Consider the following 20,433-nt stretch of genomic DNA (forward strand, 5'->3'; position numbering starts at 1 on the left):
TTTCTTGGTTGAGGATTCAACACGCGAACAGCCAGACTGAGGTTGTCCTATGGTAAACTCATCCTGGTGTTCTTTGAACCATGAAAAAATTTACTGTGAGCTGTATGACAAGCTGCATTATGTGCTGGTAGATGCCGTTGTGGTAAGGAAAAACAAACTGCAAGTGGACATAGGTAAGGTACATAAGAACAGATGCATACTTGTGCTGATTCAATGTGCTTTCCAAAATGGCGAGATCACCCAGGGAACCCCATGAAAACATTCCTGAGACCATAATGCTTCTTCATCTGGTACAGACCCTTCACATGATTTTGCAAGATAAATTCTTTCACATTTTTCCTGCTGCTGGAGTAAAAAACATGAATTGTCTGAAAAAGTCACCTGTTGCTACTCAGTGGACATCCAGTTGTACTGACGTTCAAATTCCAGCCTCCATAGCCAATGAACAGTAGTCAGCATGGGAGCATGAACCAAGTGCCTGCTGCAGAGGCCCATATGCAGCAACGTTCACTAAACAATCACTGGTGATACAGTGTTGGCAGTAGTTCATGTGGTTGGTAAGCTTCTCACCAGTTGGACATCCATTCACTCAAACACAACTCCACAGCCGTCGCTTAACCCTGTCATCTATGGCCTGTGGTGCACCACAGTTGCCTCTGCATCAGTTTTGGATAGCGACATTTTGCCATGCACGATATACTTTAACCACAGTGCCATGTCAAACAGTTTACAAGCTTAGCTGTTTCAAAAATGCTTCCTCCCTTGGTCCAAAAGACAATGACCATGCCATTTGGACATCAGGTAAATCAACCCGGTTCTGCATTACGACAAAGACTACATTATTTTCTGTGTCCGACATGCTTCATATACCCTCCACTGCCACTTGTTTTGTGCGAGTGGTTATTAGACGATAATGTAAGACATAGGTGATGATCACATTAACCAGACTGGACCATGTATTTCAGTTAAGTCATTGTGGAGAACACCTCAATTGCTCTTTGTATAGTATTCTCATACTGATAGTAACACAAATGAAATGGGAGCATTTCAATGTGATTACAGTTTACAACTACAAAGTATATTTCAGTGTGAAGCACAGTTTTGTGCAATAATCACAGTTTGGTGGCCAAGAGCAAAGTAGACCATTCTGTGGTACAGAATGCAGTGGAACACAACATGCTCGATTTCAATGGCTGCTTCACAACCCGAGCCATCCAGATCCTCCACTCCATCACCAGTTATTCAGAACTGTGCAGAAGAGCCTTATCCTTACAACACATTCTTTTCTCCCGAAATTCTCCTGCCCTATTACCCCCACACCCTCCACTCAAGTTTCCATCCCCTGTCCCATCACTTCCTCCCTAGCCTTGTCCCCTCACCCTCTTTGTGTGCTGCCCTGTCTTTCCCCTTCCCCGCTCCTCTCATCCCCCCCCCCCCCCCCCAGCCTCCTGACACTGCATCTGTTGGCAGTCAAGCTCCTGTACTGTATGCCGGACACACTCTTCTCTTCCCCCACCCGTACCCTGCTATCCTTTGTCAGTCCCCCCCCCCCCCCCAAGACATTGTATCATTCTATGTGACAGTTGCATTCCAGCTTCCAGCTGGAAGTGGCTGTCATGTGCCCACGTCTGTGCACACGCGCAACTGCAACTCAACGAAGCATCTTTACGGCAAGTAGCATCTATTTTTCCCTCATATTGTTGGTATTCCAACCCGGAGAAAACAAGAAATCTCTCTGAAAACTGCTGAAGGTATATTTGATGCAAACAATTTGTAGACAAAAGGATAAGGCAGAAGTACTGACTGGAATATCTGAAAGGAGGAGGGCGGGGTACGAAGTGAGGTGTGAAAAGTAGATACTGCAAATTAACAGTTATCAGAAGGAGATAACTATAACAGTTTATATTTAACAAGTTCCCTATGAACTACTACTTACTCTGCACCTTACACCCTACACCTTAAAATGGGTAGGGTGCCAAAATTTTTTTCACAACAGCTCTTTCTCTGGTCACTATATCTCTACTTTGACTATCTCCATACTAACAGCTGCCAAATGCTGCCTGAAGATTAAAGCTGACATCTTACTTTACCACTACAGCTATCATCTCACAATACAGCAGCATAATGACAGAGAGAGTGAAAACTTGAGAGCTGGACGATTCCAGACTTAAATTTACAGACTACTTGGCCAGTCAACCACAATATTTAGTTTTAACCACCTGAGCTGGCATATGTGCAGTATGTCCCTATGTCAAAGTCAGTGGTTTTCAAACTTTCTGGGTCCATGCCTCCACTGACCTGAGCATAATCACCTGCAGCTCCTTTTCACATGACATCAGCCTTTCAAGTGTGGAATAAATAGAAGTAAATTTCAAAACAAATGAATAATAATAGTAATTTCATTATTAACAACTGTTGATGTAAGTTATTTTAATTAATTTATAATGTTCTTACATCACGTTGTTGCAACAAAATCAATAGCTCAGCAAATTACTATTGTTCTTCAGTGGTAAGCACTACTGGAAGTTTTGTACTGAAAGGATCTCTGATCTAGCTCTGTTGACCAAATTGATCTGAAAATGCTTCAGAAAGTAAGTAGAGTTCAGTTAAATGATCCATGAATAAAGACTTTAATATTTAAAGTATGGAAGTTCTTGTCTTCTAAAACTGTGTGACAAGCACAGAAAATGTAATGTACCTGCTTATTAGCCAACTTCTTCTTGCTGAAGTGTGATGTTTCTTGCTCTTCACTACAAAGTAGATGATTTACATTAAAAAAGAGTTTTAGAGTAGTCACTGCTTGTTTAGGAATTTCTTTTTAACAGCAGGAAAGTGTTCTCATGGTTTGTTTACCAAACTACCATGATTTGACAACAAATGTGATTTCACTAGGAAATATGCATTATGATGCTAAGACCGAAATAAATGACACAAACTGGTCATTCTTAAGTTCCAACATTAGTACGTGTAAAACTGAAATCCAAGGAACTGCCATCATACTTCCAGCATTTCAGCATTACACAATACATTTAAAAAGTTGTCTACACTGGAAGAGAGAGATGAATCACGGAAGACAGACAAAATAAATCTCATCCGTCGAAAGTAAACTTCAAACTAATTCTTACTGAATAGAAACAAATCAGTAGAGCAAAAAATATAACTACTATCTACTACACTGCATAGTAATTCCACTCGTCAGTTGTCGCTACAAGCACATACGTTGTTCCTGCCTGGGAACTATGATGGCCGTGCACTTCCCGGCACTGCAGTCCGGAACCGCGAGACCGCTACGGTCGCAGGTTCGAATCTTGCCTCGGGCATGGATGTGTGTGATGTCCTTAGGTTAGTTAGGTTTAACTAGTTCTAAGTTCTAGGGAACTAATGACCTCAGAAGTTGAGTCCCATGGTGCTCAGAGCCATTTGAACCATTTTTTGGGAACTATGATGCACAGTTTGAAAATCCCCGGTCTAATTTATTCTGAAAGAACCAAATGTGCTAAATCTACAGTCAAGTGGCAATGTATTATTTATAAATACCTCTTTTCCAGTGGGCACATGCTTGGCCAATTTGACCTTGGCAAAATTTCCTTTTCCAATGGTCTTGAGCAACTTGTACTTTCCAATATGTGGCTCATCGGCTGTACGGCTGCGCGATGATACACGACTCGCTGATGACGCACTCTCACCCGTCTAGAAAACACAATTTTCAAATAATTAGCTGTAGCCAGCTTATGCTTGAAAGGATCAGCTTTAAAACTACATTCCCACCACGGCTTTCAGAATAACTTTACAAACCTGCTAGATGTGAGCCAGGTACCTTATGAATGCTGAAAATTAAAGTAGCAGAACTACCACAAATTGAGACATTCATTTTCTTTTCACTATACATAGCTGTATTATTTTAATAAGAATAAAAAGTTAACATATTTTTACTATGTGGAACCGTTTAAAAAATGAAGGTGAATGTGAAAGGAACACAAAATATTTCCTTTTAATGTGATAACGGAGCAGCTTGCATTTGTGCAAATGACTATGAGGGAGTCCAATGCTATTTATCGAATAAGTAGAGGCTTTCATACCTTAATTGTTTATCGTATTTTCCGAGGTGGAGAGTGGGGTTAAGCCAAGCATTTGCCTTAACAACTGCCTAAAAACCACTCCCAGGCTGGCCACAGTACCAGCGCAGTGCACACTTAACAGTAGCATAGATTTAATCCGGGTCCTTTTCACCTACCTGCCTCACTAGCTACCATTCTATGCATTAAGCATTGTGAATAGGTATGTTACTGATAGCAAATAAATTCACAGTGTTTTAAATTATACAGTATGCACACATTCAGTGGCCAAATAGATAATTGTTTAAGTAATCACACTCCTTAGAGTCTGAAATTGAAACACATCAATAATGAACACTCTGCTAAAAAATGAAATATTAATACTCTGTATTTAAGGTATTGAGAAGCATGTCTTTAAAATTGAAGTACAGATCAAGAAAATATACTAATACATTGATTTCTGCAGAGGTTCAAACAAACAATTTAATTTTAGATTTAATTTCCAATTCTATATCCACACAATCTTCCAGCTATTAAGGTTTCACCATACCATGAATGTGGTTGTTATCCATAGCATTATTTATTACTATTTGAATTACGATGTACCAAATGACAGGCACTCTTTGGCACAACTTTCAGCAGGGAAACATGCAGTTGTAGTACTATTCTCTTACTTTTTGGGTAGTGTGAGAAAGTATCTGACTACAAACTCAAGTATTCAGTATCAGTGCCCAGTGACAATTAATACATTGCCCCCCTCCCCTTCTCGTTCTCGTTCTTCTTCTTCTTCTTCAATTAACTTTTGATCTTTGGCATTGCTTTATGTATGTGAAATTAATAAAGGTTTTGCAAATGCATTTGTCTACTAGGTTTAAACCCAACAGAAGTAATTTATACTTGAAGACACACTAGAAACATCACCAACTGCAATAACAAAAAATTTATCAGTGTGGAAGCATCTAGCCCGAGTTACATAATACATATAACTGATATATATGGCCCAACTGTTAGAAATGTGCATGCGCCTGAAAACTCTGACCTGCACTCCTGTACCACAAAAGAAACTAAATGCAAATTAATTATCTACAGGACAGCTACTACAGCATGGTGTTGTCTTCTGTTCCGTTGTATTATCACTATAGTGCTAAAGGGACCAATAACCAAAGACAATAATGGACAACACTTGTGGTCAATAAATTAACTGTTACAAATTGTTTTCATGATGAGTGTGGTTCCTTAGTGAAAAGTGTTTAATTTATATAATAGAATGTCTAAAACTACAAGCAAATTTATGCATAAAAATTGGACTGCAACTAAATTTTTATGTATGTGATCTGAAACATAGCATTTTTAGTTCAGTGAATGAATATGTCAAATGGAAGGCTATCACTGCCTCTGAAGAGGGTAGTTTAAGAATTTTATAGGCCTTGAATGTTCACAAAAATGCTGCAATGGAAGTCCATTTTGAAATAAATATTTATTCCAACTTCTGTTTTATTAAGCTTTTCTTGTATATTTCCTATCTGATGCTCATTTCTAATATCCTCTTTTCTGAATCTATCTACACTATTTAAGCCTTTGATAACTCTTAACAATTTCATTTCTGCATTCAGAATGAGTGTTTCCTGTTTCTAGTGTAAAGCCATGACTATCTTTCATATGGCAATTCAAGAGATTATGTTATTTTTTCCTAATTTATGTTTTTTAACATGTTTTAATTTTTAGGTGGCAGCTGATAGTATAATATATCATGTCAGACTTGTTAACTAATTGTGTATATTATTATTATTATTATTATTATTATTATTATTATTATTATTATTATCTGTAAGTCGAGTCAAGGCTAAGGTATGAGGGCGTACTGAAAAGTAACTCCTCCAAATTTTATGTGAAAACTCTTAAAAGCTTTAAAATAAAACAAATTTTAATTAACATTCAACTTCTTTATTTTTCCCATGTCTACATATCTACAAGCATCTGATACTGAACTGTAGCGCTTAACATGATGGTGTGAAATGTAACTATCTCTGTGCTTGAGAAACAGCGTGCTTTGCTTGAGTTCTGGATTCGAAGAGTTCATCCGCACATGGAGCATCCTCTCCTTCAGCATGACAATGCCACACTATGCACAAGCAGTATGACAGCTGCAACAATGTGACACACTGAGTTCAGTCATTCATCATGCACTTCACAGTCCACATTTGGTGCCAATTCAATTTTCATCTGTTTCCAAAACTTTAGGAACACATTCAAGGGCTTCACTTTGATACTAATGAAGTGGTGCAAGCAGCGGCGGGGTAGTGGCTCCATCAACAAAGTCAAACATTCCGCAATGACTATGTATCAACAAACTGGTCTCACGAGAAAAATGTGTTTGTTGTCGAGGTGACTACACTGAGAAATAAATATGTAAACATCAAGAATAAAGACACAGAATGTTAACAATGTCTCTAATTTAAAAAGCTTTAAGAGTTTCCATGTAAATTCAGCGGCACTACTTTTCAACGCGCCCTTGTAGTTAAAGTGATTTACCTTGTCTACTCCTTTTTTAAAATTAATATGAACAGAAGTTTTGCTTTAAAAATAATTATTGTAATATCACAAGTTGATGTTTTCATATTATATAAGTACTTATTTTATTAAAGCTAATTTATTCCTTCTTGACCTTTCTCTTTTCTGAAAATCGAGATGACATTGTCAGCATTAACTAGTGTATTACGCAATCTTGATTCATTCAGCTGGATACTTGTGTTAATCACACAAACATATCTACATACACCATCACCAATAAATATTAAACATTTATGCCAAACTGCATCTATACCGCACACCTTTGTTTGCTGATTTTAGACCTGTGGATTTTGCAACAACATTAGAAAATGGCCAAACTAAGTTACTTGACTACCATCACATCAAAACATTTTACTGTCACCACTTTTAGAATCCTATGCATTTGTGGAAAATGTTAGTAACAGAGGCACAATAACGTGTATCTAAAAGAAATAAATAGAAGTGTATAGTATGCCGATCATATCTTTTTTATTTCTCAATAATTATTATAAACAGAGTAAAAAATTACAGAGCATTTATAGTACTTATAAAACAACAACTTGATTGTAGAAAAGTTTCTTGTGCCAATGATGTAACATTAAATTTACATCAGCTTTCTGAAAAGCAGGACGACTTAAACGAGAAACACAGCTTTCATAGACAGAGATATTTGACAATTCTCTTAGAGAGAAACAATGGACTATACCCATTATATTAGCAATTTCAAAGACTTTATAATCTTACTGTAAAAGAGAGAGAGATATACATCTATAAAACATAGTCATACACAAATCTATAAACAGAACTGTTATGCAACTAGATAAGCTCCTGGGAAATATACATGCTGAAGTATTATCTACTAATGGAAAAACACACACACACACACACACACACACACACACACACACACACACACACACACACACACAGAGAGAGAGAGAGAGAGAGAGAGAGAGAGAGAGAGAGAGAGAGAGAGAGAGAGAGGCGAGGGAGGGACAGGAGAAAACTCACCACAGTACTGAGATGCAAACAGGGATCTCGTCTACTGTCAACCCACATAACACACATGGTAGCTGACTGCTCTGCTTGTAACAAGAAAGAAGCCCTATTGTAGGCAAAGTGGATCAGTTGGGCAGCCACACAACAAGTGTTCCCCCACTACACATGACGCAATGTTGCCAAATGCAGTGACTCAGCATTTCTGTTGAGCACGTCACTCTGATCAGCTTTCCACCCACTCATATTACGTAAAGACATTATCAGAAAAGTAATTTGAATTTCCATGTATTTTTGATCCACTGTTTTTTCCTGTAAAGATGGTTGTTAATACTGAAGCAAGAGAGAATAAAGTGCCTCCTTCAGACTATTTCCCTATCATTCCACACTCTTAACAGTGAGAGGAAAAATTAACACTTATATTTCTCTGCATAAGCTCTAATTTCTCTTATTTTATTGTAATGACCATTTCCATCCTATGTAGGTGGGTGCCAACGATTTACTTTCACATTCAGAGGAGGAAGTTGGCACTTGAAATTTTGTGAAAAGATCTTGCCGCAAGAATAACAAATTTTTTTTTATCCATTGCCACACCAATTCATTTACCATATCTATGGCACTCCCCCCTATTTCACAATAATACAAAACGAGTTTCCTCCATGGAACTTTTCTGATGTCCTCCATCAGTCATATCTGATAATGGTCCCATACCACACAGCAATACTCTAGCACAGGATGGACAAACATAGTGTAGCTCGTTTCTTTAGTATGCCTGCTGCAGCTCCTAAGTTCTGCCAACAAAACACAGTTTCTGCCTTGCCTTCCTCACAACATTATCTTAGTGCTCATTCCAGACTAAGGTGTTTGAAAATACTGTAATTCCTAGATATTTAGTTGAATTGACAGCCTTTAGATTTGTGATTTATTGTGTAACAAATTCAATGCATTTCTTTTAGTACTCATTTATATTACCTGACTGACACTTTTTGCACCTTACGGATATTGTGTTTACGTCATTATGCAATTGGTTTTGCGCTTCTGGTGAGTTTATTAAACAGTAAACGACAGCATCACCTGCAAACAATCTAAGAGAGCTGCTCAGATTAACTCCTACACTGTCAACACAGACTATGAACAGCAGAGGACCTATAACGCTTCCTTGGGGAATAAGCGATATCACCTCTGTTTTACTCAATGACTTTTTGTTGATTACTAAGTAATGTGACCTTTCTAATGCAAAATACTGAAAGAAGTCGCATACCTGAATGGTACTCCCTAGGCATGTACTTTGATCAGAAGTCTCTTGTGAGGAATGGTATCGAAAACCTTCTGGAAATCTAGAAATGTGTAATCAATTTGAGATGCTCTGTAGATAGCATCCACTACTTCGTGTGAATAAAAAGCTAGTTGTGTTTCACAAGAACAGTATTTTCTGAATCTCTGCTGACTATCTGTCAATAAACCATTCCGTTCGAGACAATTCATAAAGTTTGAACACAGTACACGTTCCAAAATCTTACTGCAAATAAATGTCAGTGATATAGGACTGCAATTCAGCAGATTACTTCTGTTTCCGTTCTTGAGTATTATGCAACTGTGGAACATTCCAGTCTTTAGGTATGGATCTTTCATTGATTCAGTAGCTGTACGTGATCTGAAAGGAATCTAACTGGCATACTATCTCGGTCAGAAAACTTTACAGGGTGTATACGCGGGCAACAAAAAAAAATTCCCGGATTTCCCGGTTAAAAATACCGTTCCATTGAATCGTTACGGTTCTACACCGGTTTAGAATTTCCCGGCAACTTACAAAACTAAACTTAGGAGGGGAAAACACGTTTTCGAAAGATCTGTGATGTGCAGCAACATGTAGGCTGCATATTTTCGTATGACGAAAGTATGAATTCAAATTCCACGAAACACCGCATGTCACTTTCCGAAGTATTGAAATCGAGATTGCGATGTGCAGCCAGTCATAGCTCATGTGTCGTAACCTCGCCAGCCGATGGCGGATATTCAGAGCATAGGACACTTGATGTATTCAGCCAATAGCAACATCACTGTTCAGTAGCGCGACCACACAAATAGGAAAAGTTAACGGTTTAAAGTAATATACATGGTGCTGTTACAAGAAAACCAAAACTTTCACATGTAATATTGGTCTCTAAGATTAATAAGCTGCAAGAGAATCTAAGTTTCCACATATAATGTTGATCTTTTTTGCGCGTGTTACACTTTAAGATACATCACGCTAATGCGCCAGTAAAATTATTAATAACGACATAAATGTCTCATCATTTGGACACGAAATTTTCTAATAGTCGACCACAAAGAGTTGATTTTTAAATGAGAGTCAAACGCTCTGTTATTTAAGAAATTCGTCTTAAATTTTCGCACATAGTTTATCTTGCGTAAAAGAAAATTTACTTTGGAAGCAACGCTTTTCAAACCACCATTCGCAATATTTTCCCACGACTGTTAGAATTACGTACGTTTCAGTAGCTGCCACACAGCGTCAGATAACTGGCGCCACCGCGCTGCGCAGCTATGACGACGCAGGAAGCCTGCATGTTCGTACGTGTAAAACATTAAAATATCTTCTATCATAAAAGAAACAAGACATCAGAGCATCCAAGAGCATCGGAATTTCGTGAATCATACTAAAATGCATAATTTGGCTTAAAGTGCACATTCCTATGTCCAGATTCGGATGTAAATTTTCTTTGATTACCAGTACTGTGTTATCTCGTGTTTGGTATTTTATTATGGCATAATGCCATACGTGCTAGAAGATGAAAACGTGCACATGCAGCGAACAGTTCAAACTAGCCAATGGTGTGGAATTAAATACTTCGTTTCAAATAAATGGACTGCCTCAGCGGAAAAGATTAGTAAAAGCCAAGTTTCTTTAGCAAACCAACAAAAATAATTTCACTGTTCTGGAAAGAGATTAATTCTTGATTGTCAGAAAGGTGGAAATAAAATAAAAACAAACTAATAACTTATTTTAGCCTTCCGCAATTATGTGAATGTATTTTAATTCACTTGACAGCTCTCGGCCACAGAAATGTTTGTTTTCATTTGACGTGAGAGCAATAAACGAAGGGGAAACAGCAAAATCAATAAGCGTAAATACGGGTCAAGTGGAGACTACCCTACCTCCCCACTGCAACATAGACTACTCTGTGTATCAGTCCCGGATCTACGATATTTCCGAACCAGGGCAAGACTAGATAGTGCCCCCCCCCCCTCCCCCTACCTCCCGCGTTTGAGGTACGGCGCCAAAAATTAATTCCACTTTTCAAAAAATTGTTCATTTTGCAGCGCACATCTTTCTGATGGGTCTGATACGTAAAACATATGTCTTTGAGGAAATGTAAGACATGTTATTTGGTAGTCCGCAGCTCGTGGTCGTGCGGTAGCGTTCTCGCTTCCCGCGTCCGGGTTCGATTCCCGGCGGGGTCAGGGACTTTCTCTGCCTCGTGATGACTGGGTGTTGTGTGATGTCCTTAGGTTAGTTAGCTTTAAGTAGTTCTAAGTTCTAGGGGACTTATGACCATAGATGTTGAGTCCCATAGTGCTCAGAGCCATTTGAACCATTTGTTATTTGGTCTTAAGTGTGACAAAGTGCAGTGCCACGCATCTTCACACAGCATTCTTCTGTCGCACATCACTGTATTTCGCTCTGTCGAATTCAAATGTGTATATCTTGTAGTTGATGACATCAAACTATATCCACGACAGTAGAAATTAAAATGTCCTATGGTGCCTCTCTCGCTCCTACTCGGCCGTTTTGACATCTTGTCCCTCTTAAAAAAAGAAACTTGCAATTAATAGTGGATGGGATCACTTGTAACCGATAGAACAACAACTCCAGAAAATCTCCACTCTTTATTGCCTATTAACTAATAACTTGCTGTTACATGTGACATTAAATTAAACATAGGATATATAAAACCAGTAAAGACAAGAGACAAGCAAGACATTATATATTTCTTCAATCCTTAAGTCTAGCAAATTTTTCTACCTAATATTGCTACGTGAAAGAACCTATTACCTCATCAAAGTTCGTCAAACGTTTTGCTACGCGGAAAAACGAAATGTCGTTGTCTAACACTGAAAAAGCTGTTAATACAAATAGTATCATAGACTGGTGTGGTTTCTCGATCTGATTAAGTGTATTTTGTTACTGTGTGGTAGATAAAACGAAATAGGCCTGCCTAATATCGCAGGAGTTGTAATACACACCAAATAAACGAGACTGTTTTGGAACAAATGGTCATTTTCACGAAGTTAGAATATCAAATGCCTATTAGGCCTAATACAAGCAAAAAGCTTTCTGTTAGGAAATAGTTTCACATTTCATTTATATGCTCCTGCTTCTCATGCGTGAGATTGAAAGGTAGCATATTTTTATGTAAGTCTGGAATCGTCAAATTCTTCTATAATTAGTGTGATGTCCCCGTTACTTCTCCTTCCTCGTTCTAACAAGCAACCTTATCACTAATTTTGTAACTATTCCTGCCAGGGTCAAAACTTTTTCTCCGGTTAACTTCACTAACCCCACCGGTTTAGGTATCCGGCGTTATTCTCCGGTTAGGCGTTTATAACGCGTTCGTACAACGCGTTTTCCGCGCTACTCCCAGAATGGAACTTAAGCGCCTGTTAGCTGGGGTCTGCATAACTGGCCCTTATTAGTGTAGCGGTCTGGCTAAAAGCTTTGTCTAAATTTGATTTTCTTGGATACATCGAGAAGAAAAAACATAATCTTTCTTACCTGTTATTCCTGTTAGTCGTTTATTTCCACTCTGGTGGTTTAATCTACGGCTTTCGCTAGTAATTATAACAACGCTGATCATTCGCAGACCCAGTCAACCTCATAAACAGCGGTTGGCGTTCAGCCGTTCGGCTTTATTCCGTTCAGCTCGTATAGCCCCGTCGCCTTTTGTCTGCATCAAAGTTTATTTCTAGATACGACGGGGATTGCCCTGGCAGAGACATCACGTACACTGTCCACGCATTCAAAAATCAACTTATGATTCATTCAGAAATCAACTTAGTTTTTTCATATTTTTGAACACATTCATGCGTTTCAAAAATCATATGAATGAACAATACACCAACGTGCGCTGGATGCTAGGCGCTTTGTGAAACCAGCCCCCCCCCCCCCCCCCCTCCTAAAGAATATGAATTTGCCCAGCCATGTTTAGATGTTTCTCATACTTTGTACAGCAGTGACCCCCCCCCCCCCTTCCTCCCCCAACCAATTTACCATTCATTTTAAGGGCTTCAGTTCCAATTCGAAAAATCCCGGTTGTCCAGGGTCGTATACACCCTGCTTTAGTTTGTTAAATGATTAGAGAACCTGGCAATGCTTCACAATTGCTAAATATGTATGGGAATTGGATATACATCCTTACCACCTCCTCTACCTCCTCTCTGTCCACCTGCTTCTCCCCCGTCTTTCTGTTCATCTCTTCCTCCTCCCCTTCTCTCTGCCCACTACCTCCTCCTCCCTATTTCTCTCCAACTCCTCCTCCTCCACCACCACCTTTCTTCTGTCCGTTTTCTCCTTCACCCTCTCGATTCTCATCTATTAACCCTGCCCCCCCCCCCCCCCCCGTTATCTTCAGCCATGTTTAGTATTATTGCCAATGAAACACTGATTGGAACTGAAGCCCTTAAAATGAATGGTAAATTGGTTGGGGGTGGAGGGAGGGGGGTCACTGCTGTACAGAGTATGGGAGACCTCTCATGCTGCTGGATCTGTTACGACTGTAGCTTCAGTGATAGTATTTTGCATATTGTAATCTGCAAACGGGTAGGATTACGAAGTTTTGGATTATTCAGATTCCGTAGTAATACTCTAATCACAAGCTGATGTGTCATAAAGAGGGCTTACCTGTTTTCTGTTAAAACAAACTGTGACAAAGAAAACAAAGCCATACATTTTTGCAGCCGTGCACAGCATTTTCTTTCTCGCAGTCCATTGTAACATAAAATCTGTGCATAGTAGATTAAAAAATATACAGCATGTCAGTCTAAATGTAAGAACTCTCTGAGATTTTAGCTAACAATGTTTCCCCTTTACACATATATTTATACACGGTACAAAAATAATATGTGGCCTATATCCTTCCGAATGCCTATCACATTATAGATTAACAATTTCAAGTAAATCGGTCAAGAAATTTTCGAAATTTTTTTGCTAACAAAGTTTTCCCTTTGCTGTGTGTGTTAAGATATATGTAGCCTACTCCTTCCAAACATTTATTAGAGTATCACGTAAAAATTTAAAGTAAATCAGTGAGGATATTTCAAGAATTTTGTTAATAGTGGTTCTCATTTATATCTATATTAGTGCCATATAAATTGAAAACAGATGTACCCTATGTCCCCCTGAATGTTTATTGGAGTATCGTGTACAAATCTAAAGTAAATCAGTAAGGAACTTTTCAAATTTTTGGTAACGTTAAACACTGACTTGTGTTTATGTAGTGGTATAGATTTACGCCATTTTGCTACACTACTTCTGAGTTAGTTTTGTTGGCAGCTGTTCTTGATTCGAATTCTGGAATATTTATTTCACATTCTTTGGCGAAGAAATTTCGGAAAACTTTGTTAAAAAAATGACTGAGCACTATGGGGCTTAACATCTGTGGTCATCAGTCCCCTACAACTTAGAAGTACTTAAACCTAACTAACCTAAGGACATCACACACATCCATGCCCGAGGCAGGATTCGAACCTGCGACCGTGGCGGTCACGCGATTCCAGACTGAAGCGCCTAGAACCGCACGGCCACACAGGCCGGCAAAACTTGGTTTCGTAACACTGTTTTAATGGTGCGGTTATCAGTAATATTACCACTGGTATGACACAGAGAAGATACTATATCTTGTAACTGGCGTATTTTACATATGACCAGAATTTATTTGGGTTTTCTGTCAGATTCGAGAGGTTTCCACTGTGAAAGCTACAAAAAAATTTCGCACAAGTCCGCACAAAGATCCAAGCTGCAGTAAAATATCCGCAATCTTGGAGAATTTATGTCCTTTTAAACTTAGTATTTTGGTTTCGTTGCTTCTGCAACAGTGTCCTGGCCTGTTTAGTGTACCATGGAGATCAGTATCCTCTTTTACTAAATTATTCGGTATAAATCTCTCAACTGCCGCTGATACTATTTCTTTGCATTCAAGCGTCATCTGGCCTACACTGACATTGTTAGTTTGGAAGGAAGGAGTGGAGACAAGCCAATTTTTTTCTGCTTTTATAAATTGATAGGGGGAAAATACTACATTGGGGAGAGGGGCATACTACGCTCTGGGGGGCCGGGGGGGCGTAGAGGGAGGGAGGGGGAGAGGGGGAGAGGGGGAGAGAGAGAGAGAGAGAGAGAGAGAGAGAGAGAGAGAGAGAGAGAGAGAGAACCACACGTGCTAAAAGATCTCAAGCAAACACCTCGCATTGGGCACACTCCAGATGGATTTTCCTCTTCATGAATGGTACTGCAATTGGTCGTAGTGATGCACTGGCGTAACATCACATCTACTCTAAGTAAATCTGGTAAGTTTGCTGTGCGCTTTGGTAACTGCACGCAGAGGAGTGGTGGTAGTGGTGGTGCATGTGAAACGTGGAATTTACTTTTCTAATGCTACCTCCGTGCTGAACTGCAGACTCCAAAGGCAAACAGATGCCATGTGCAGTTCAGGAGTTCATATTGATCGGGAGTACGGCACGTAGGAGGTTGTTTTACTGGGGCACTGGGTCGCGCGCATGTCGTAGCAGCAGCAAACGAATGCGCTGTTGGAGTTCCAAACAAAACAATGCTTAAAATTATACTAAACAGTAGACATATATTCAAAAGTTTTACATCCATTTCTGCAGATCTTCCCTGTAATCTGACGATCTCACTGGTGTAATGTTACGGAATCTAACATTGAGGCTCTGCTCTCGAAAACGGCAGAAATGTGGCTCAATGTTCAGTGCCAGTTGCTGTTGGATAAATTTACGTTGCGATGTATCCAAAATTTGGAGACTTACTTGCTCAGAATCAAACTGATTTACTGGAGCTTCTTCGGGCCAGTTACAGTTTCTCCGCTGAATCGTAAAGCGCGGTGCTGAACAATAATCACTACTAACGTAATATGAATTTTTCCTCGCAACACATCTGACAGAACGATCTAGCACTTTGAAATTCCTTTTCCTCTGTGTACAACTCATTAACCAGAAGTGATTAAAAAGGTCACTGAAGTGTCGAAAATAACTTTTTCTGCGTCAAGTGTATAACATCCAAATTACCTCGTGTGCATCTCGTTCTGTCTCACAAAATTAGAAAATAAATAAATTAAGCAATTAAACTAGACAGCGTTGTAATAGATAGTATAACGTATTCATCTGATTACTGAATTACTTTATTTTACTAGTTTGATGTACCATGTTTCGTCAAAGTTTTAAATTCACTTTTCTCAGAAATTATTTTTGGGTTTAACACAAATCACGCACCGAAGACAGAATCGATCAACTATATGTATGTAGGGTGGTCTTTTGTCCGTAACTCCAACCAGAATTATGAAGTCTACCAGTAACACAATTAATGGTTAGTAGGATTGCAGTGTCTTTCTGGGCACTCATTAATTCGCCACAATGTGACAACTCAATTACATAGGTTTACAATACGCTGCCAGCGATAGATGACAGAAAGGTGCCAAGTGTACCAATCCTATACCTTTCCCTACAGACATCACATTTACAAATTACGTACTTCTAAGTCCTTGTTTACAGGAACTTATTTTACACGCTAGCTGACGATAACTACAAATAAATATTCATTTAATAAGCTGAAAATAACTCCACTATTGAAACTTGAGAACAATGAAGTTATTTTGCCTGCTCACAGAAAAGAACTAGACAATGACTGCTGGGGAGGTATAGTCACAGTCGGTAAAACGCGAGCAGCGCTCTCGGTGGGGATGTTGCCTTTCCCATACGAATCCTGCATGTGTCGTACAGGACTATTGCGAACGAATTCGCTCTCTAGCAGTGTAGGACAGTGAAGAGAATTACGTAGATTCTGCCCATATAGGTTTCCTGACAAGGCCTAGCAGAAATCGTTGGATGATATAAGTGAGACTGAATTTAACCGATGAAAGGAGAAAATTTAAAAATGCAGCAAATGAAGCATGTGAAAGAGAATATAAACGTTTAAAAAATGAGACTCAAGACGTGAAAAACTGCTACGCAGGAATAGTTAAGAACACAAACGTAAGTATTTAGAAGTATTTTTCACTAGGGGAAAGATAGACACCGCCTACAGGAAAACTAACGAGACGTATGGGGAAAATAGTAGCGGCTGTATGAATATCAAGAGCTTCGATGGTAAACCAGTGTTATGAAAAGAAGGGAAAATTCAAAGGTGATTTAGACGGCCTATACAAGGAAGATGAACTTGAAAGCAATATCATAAAAAGGGAAGTGGACTTAGATGAAGATGAGATGGGGCATATGGTACTGCCAAAACAATTTGACAGTGTTCTGGAAGATCTAATTCGAAACAAGGCCTCGTGGGGGTATTCGATATTCCGTCAGAACTCCTGGTAGACTTGGGAGAGACAGCCACGACAAAACTCTTCCCTCTTGTGTGAAAAATGCATGAGACAAGTGAAATATCCTCAGACTTCAAGAAGAATGAAGTAATTCCAATGTCAAGGAAAGCAGTTGCTGACAGTTGTGAAAACTGCTGAACTATCAGTGTAATTAATCATGGTTTCAAACTACTAACTCGAGTTCTTTACAGAAGAAGAATGGCAAAACTAGAAGAAGCCAACCTCGGGAAAAATCAGTCTGGATGCGGAGAAATGTCGGGACACACGAGGCAATACTGACCCTACGACTAAGGGAAGGCAAACCTGCATTCGTAGATTTAGAAAAAGCTTTTGACATCGTTGACTGGAATACTCGCTTTGAAATTCTGAAGGTAGGAGGGGTAAAATACAGGGAGGGAAAGGCTATTCACAATTGGTACAGAAACCAGATGCCATTTATAAAGAGTGGAGTGGCATGAACTGGAGACAGTCGTTGCAATTTGGGTCTGACAGGGTTGTAGCCTATCCCCGAAGTTATTCAATATGCACACTGAAAAAGCAGAAACGGAAACCAAAGAAAAATTTGGAGTGGGAATTAAAATCCAGGGAGAAAAAATAATATCTTTGAGGTTTTCCACTGTAATTCTGTAAGAGACAGCAATGCACTTGGAAGAGCAGCTGAACGGAATGACAGCGTCTTGAAAGGAGGATATAAGACGAACATCAACAAAAGCAAAACAAAGGCAACGGAATGTGGTCGAATTAAATCAGCCGATGGCAACGGAATTATATTACACACTGAAAGTAGTGAGTGAGTTTTCTATTTGGACATCAAAGTGACGACGGCCGAAGCGGAGGATTTAAAATGTACACTGGTAATGGCAGTAAAAGCATTTCTGATGAAGAGAAATTTGTTAACATTGATGTAGACCTAACGGTTTGGAAGTCTTTTCTGAAGGTATTTGTCTGACAGGGCACATTCTAAGATATCAAGTGATCACCAGTTTAGGGAAGAGGGGGGGTAAAATCGTACAGGGAGACCAAGAGATGAATACAGTAAGCAGATTCGGAAAAGTGTAGGTTGCAGTAGTTATGAGGAGGCTTACCCAAGACAGGGCAGCCTCGGGAGCAACATCAAACCAGTCTTCGGTCTGAAAACACAGGTTTAGAACAAATCTGGGTGCTTGTAGTACACTTAACTTTTACTCCCCTCCAACCATCTACACGAAATGTATTCAACGCCGTTTACCATGGTCCGATGTTATGGTTACCTTCCTCATTTGTTTTAGATGCATCACTTATAACGCCAACAAATTAATAAACATATTGATGGTGATCCGACAACAGAGCCTACACACGACTGTCACACGGTAAACTTGGCAACAGTGCAGCTGGAGTCAATGACGCAGCAGCATCTTCCCGCGACTTGTTCACTGAAAACAATTTATAAAACAACAAACACATCGCGAACACTCCGTGGTTGAAATTCATTTCGGTCTTAGAATGCTCATCATTACATCAAATAACAAACACCGGCCGGCACTGTAGGCAGAAATAGCGATGACGCACGAGCGAACAAGTGAAATGGATAACTGTTTCCAGTTTAAAATATTTCCTGAATATGTGACGATGAATAAGGATTACAATGCTCTATAATTACTCATTACTCAATCTGCGAAGCGGAAAGATCGTCAACAGTACACATTTATTACACAGCACCAAGGTTGCTAGCAAGCACAGGACACACTGTATGATAAAGCAAACAATCATCGATACAATTATGGAGAGCCGTTTTCTGAACCATAACATGGTTGATTGATACATTTCATATCTTGTTCAACGGTATTTCTGGGCTGATCCATCAGGGCAATTGTTTATAATGCTCATAGCTCAATAAGACACTAGAAAAAAAATTCAGCAACAATTATTTCTCTACAACACAGTGACATCCACAATCAATAGAAAAGACGAAATACAGCTCAATAAAAAACAAGAAAAATTCAGCTATACAATTATTTCTCTATAGTTATTGACGTTCACGACCAATACAAATGACAAAAATATAGCTAAACAGTGTCATTTCGAAAGACTTGATTTGAAGCTCACTGAATTCTAATTACCCGTTATATATCTTCCCTGATGTCTTTCGTCTCTTGCTCTCCATTCCCGTTAGCAAGACAGGTGGGTGGGGGAAAGAAAATACCGGAAATGAGAAACTTATGCATTTTCCTGAACGTCTGCTTATCCAAAATCGCCGACAAAGTTCCAGGTTGTAGTACATCCTGGCCTTCAGCAAATAGGAAACTTTTTCGGCTGAAAATTAGTATATCCTAGAGGCACGACTTTCTAAACTGGGTGTCCCGACATCATGGGACGTTGAGTAGTAGTAGTAGTAGTAGTAGTAGTAGTAGTAGCAGCAGCAGCAGCAGCAGCAGCAATGGTGTCGCGTCCATTGGAAAGGATTTGAATCAGTTTTGGACAAGTCTAAGTGATAAAGTGCATTACGAGTGGGCCTCTGAAGTCGAGACTTCGCTCAAATATGTGACGAGCTAGGAACGCAGCATCGTAACCTTCTTCTGAACACAGGAATCAATGGCTACCGAGATTGAGAATACTTAAACGAATGTATGAAGTTGAGGGTGCAATGCTGCAGTTATCTGATCAAGAAAACAAAACCGAGTTTGTGGATGCATTAACAGATGAGCTCTGGAGCACAAAACTAGCTTTCCTTTTTATTTGAAATACTCAACAACGCAAATGCTAGTCTATGACGTAATGGCACAAATCTCCTTACCGCCACAGACGAAAGTGCAATATCATGAGATTAAGTCGACGTGTGGGTACGACAAACACAAGAAAGTAATTCTGAAATGTATCCATTTATATCTAAACGTGCAGTGAGTGAAAAAATACAACCATTGGTTCACGACGATTTAGTGCAATTGAGAAAGTGGTGGATAGATATTCCCCAACGCTATATATATATATATATATATATATGAACCAGTACAAATGGGTAAGAAATCCTTTCACGCTTTCCAGTAGTTGTGAATTTCAAATGGTTGAAAAGGAACTGGCAGACCTGGTGAACAACCGCACTTTAAACCTAATGTACCAAGAATCAGATTTAAGAAACTTCTGCGTTTCTATTTAGCAAGAGTTCCCTCATCTGAGTAAATAATTACTCATAGTTTTGCTGCAGTTTCTACGAGGTGCATTCAAGTTCTAAGGCCTCCGATTTTTTTTCTAAT

At 39.2% G+C, this 20,433-nt stretch overlaps 1 protein-coding gene across 9 annotated transcripts in view; it reads right to left on the reverse strand.

The window, feature by feature from the left end:
• The window catches only part of LOC126481357 (serine/threonine-protein kinase MARK2-like), a 303,564-nt gene that overhangs the window by 164,529 nt on the left and 118,602 nt on the right, over window positions 1-20,433 (reverse strand). For 8 of the 9 annotated variants that reach the window (XM_050105112.1, XM_050105094.1, XM_050105085.1 and 5 more), the window contains one exon: window positions 3,538-3,690. In XM_050105112.1, coding sequence (XP_049961069.1) covers window positions 3,538-3,690 — 153 coding nt within the window. Of the gene's footprint in view, window positions 1-3,537; window positions 3,691-7,616; window positions 7,689-20,433 lie in introns of those variants that run through there. The other variant, XM_050105120.1, reaches the window with a different exon arrangement.

This window comes from Schistocerca serialis, chromosome 1 (assembly GCF_023864345.2).
Source record: "Schistocerca serialis cubense isolate TAMUIC-IGC-003099 chromosome 1, iqSchSeri2.2, whole genome shotgun sequence".
Taxonomy (NCBI): Eukaryota; Metazoa; Arthropoda; class Insecta; order Orthoptera; family Acrididae; genus Schistocerca; species Schistocerca serialis.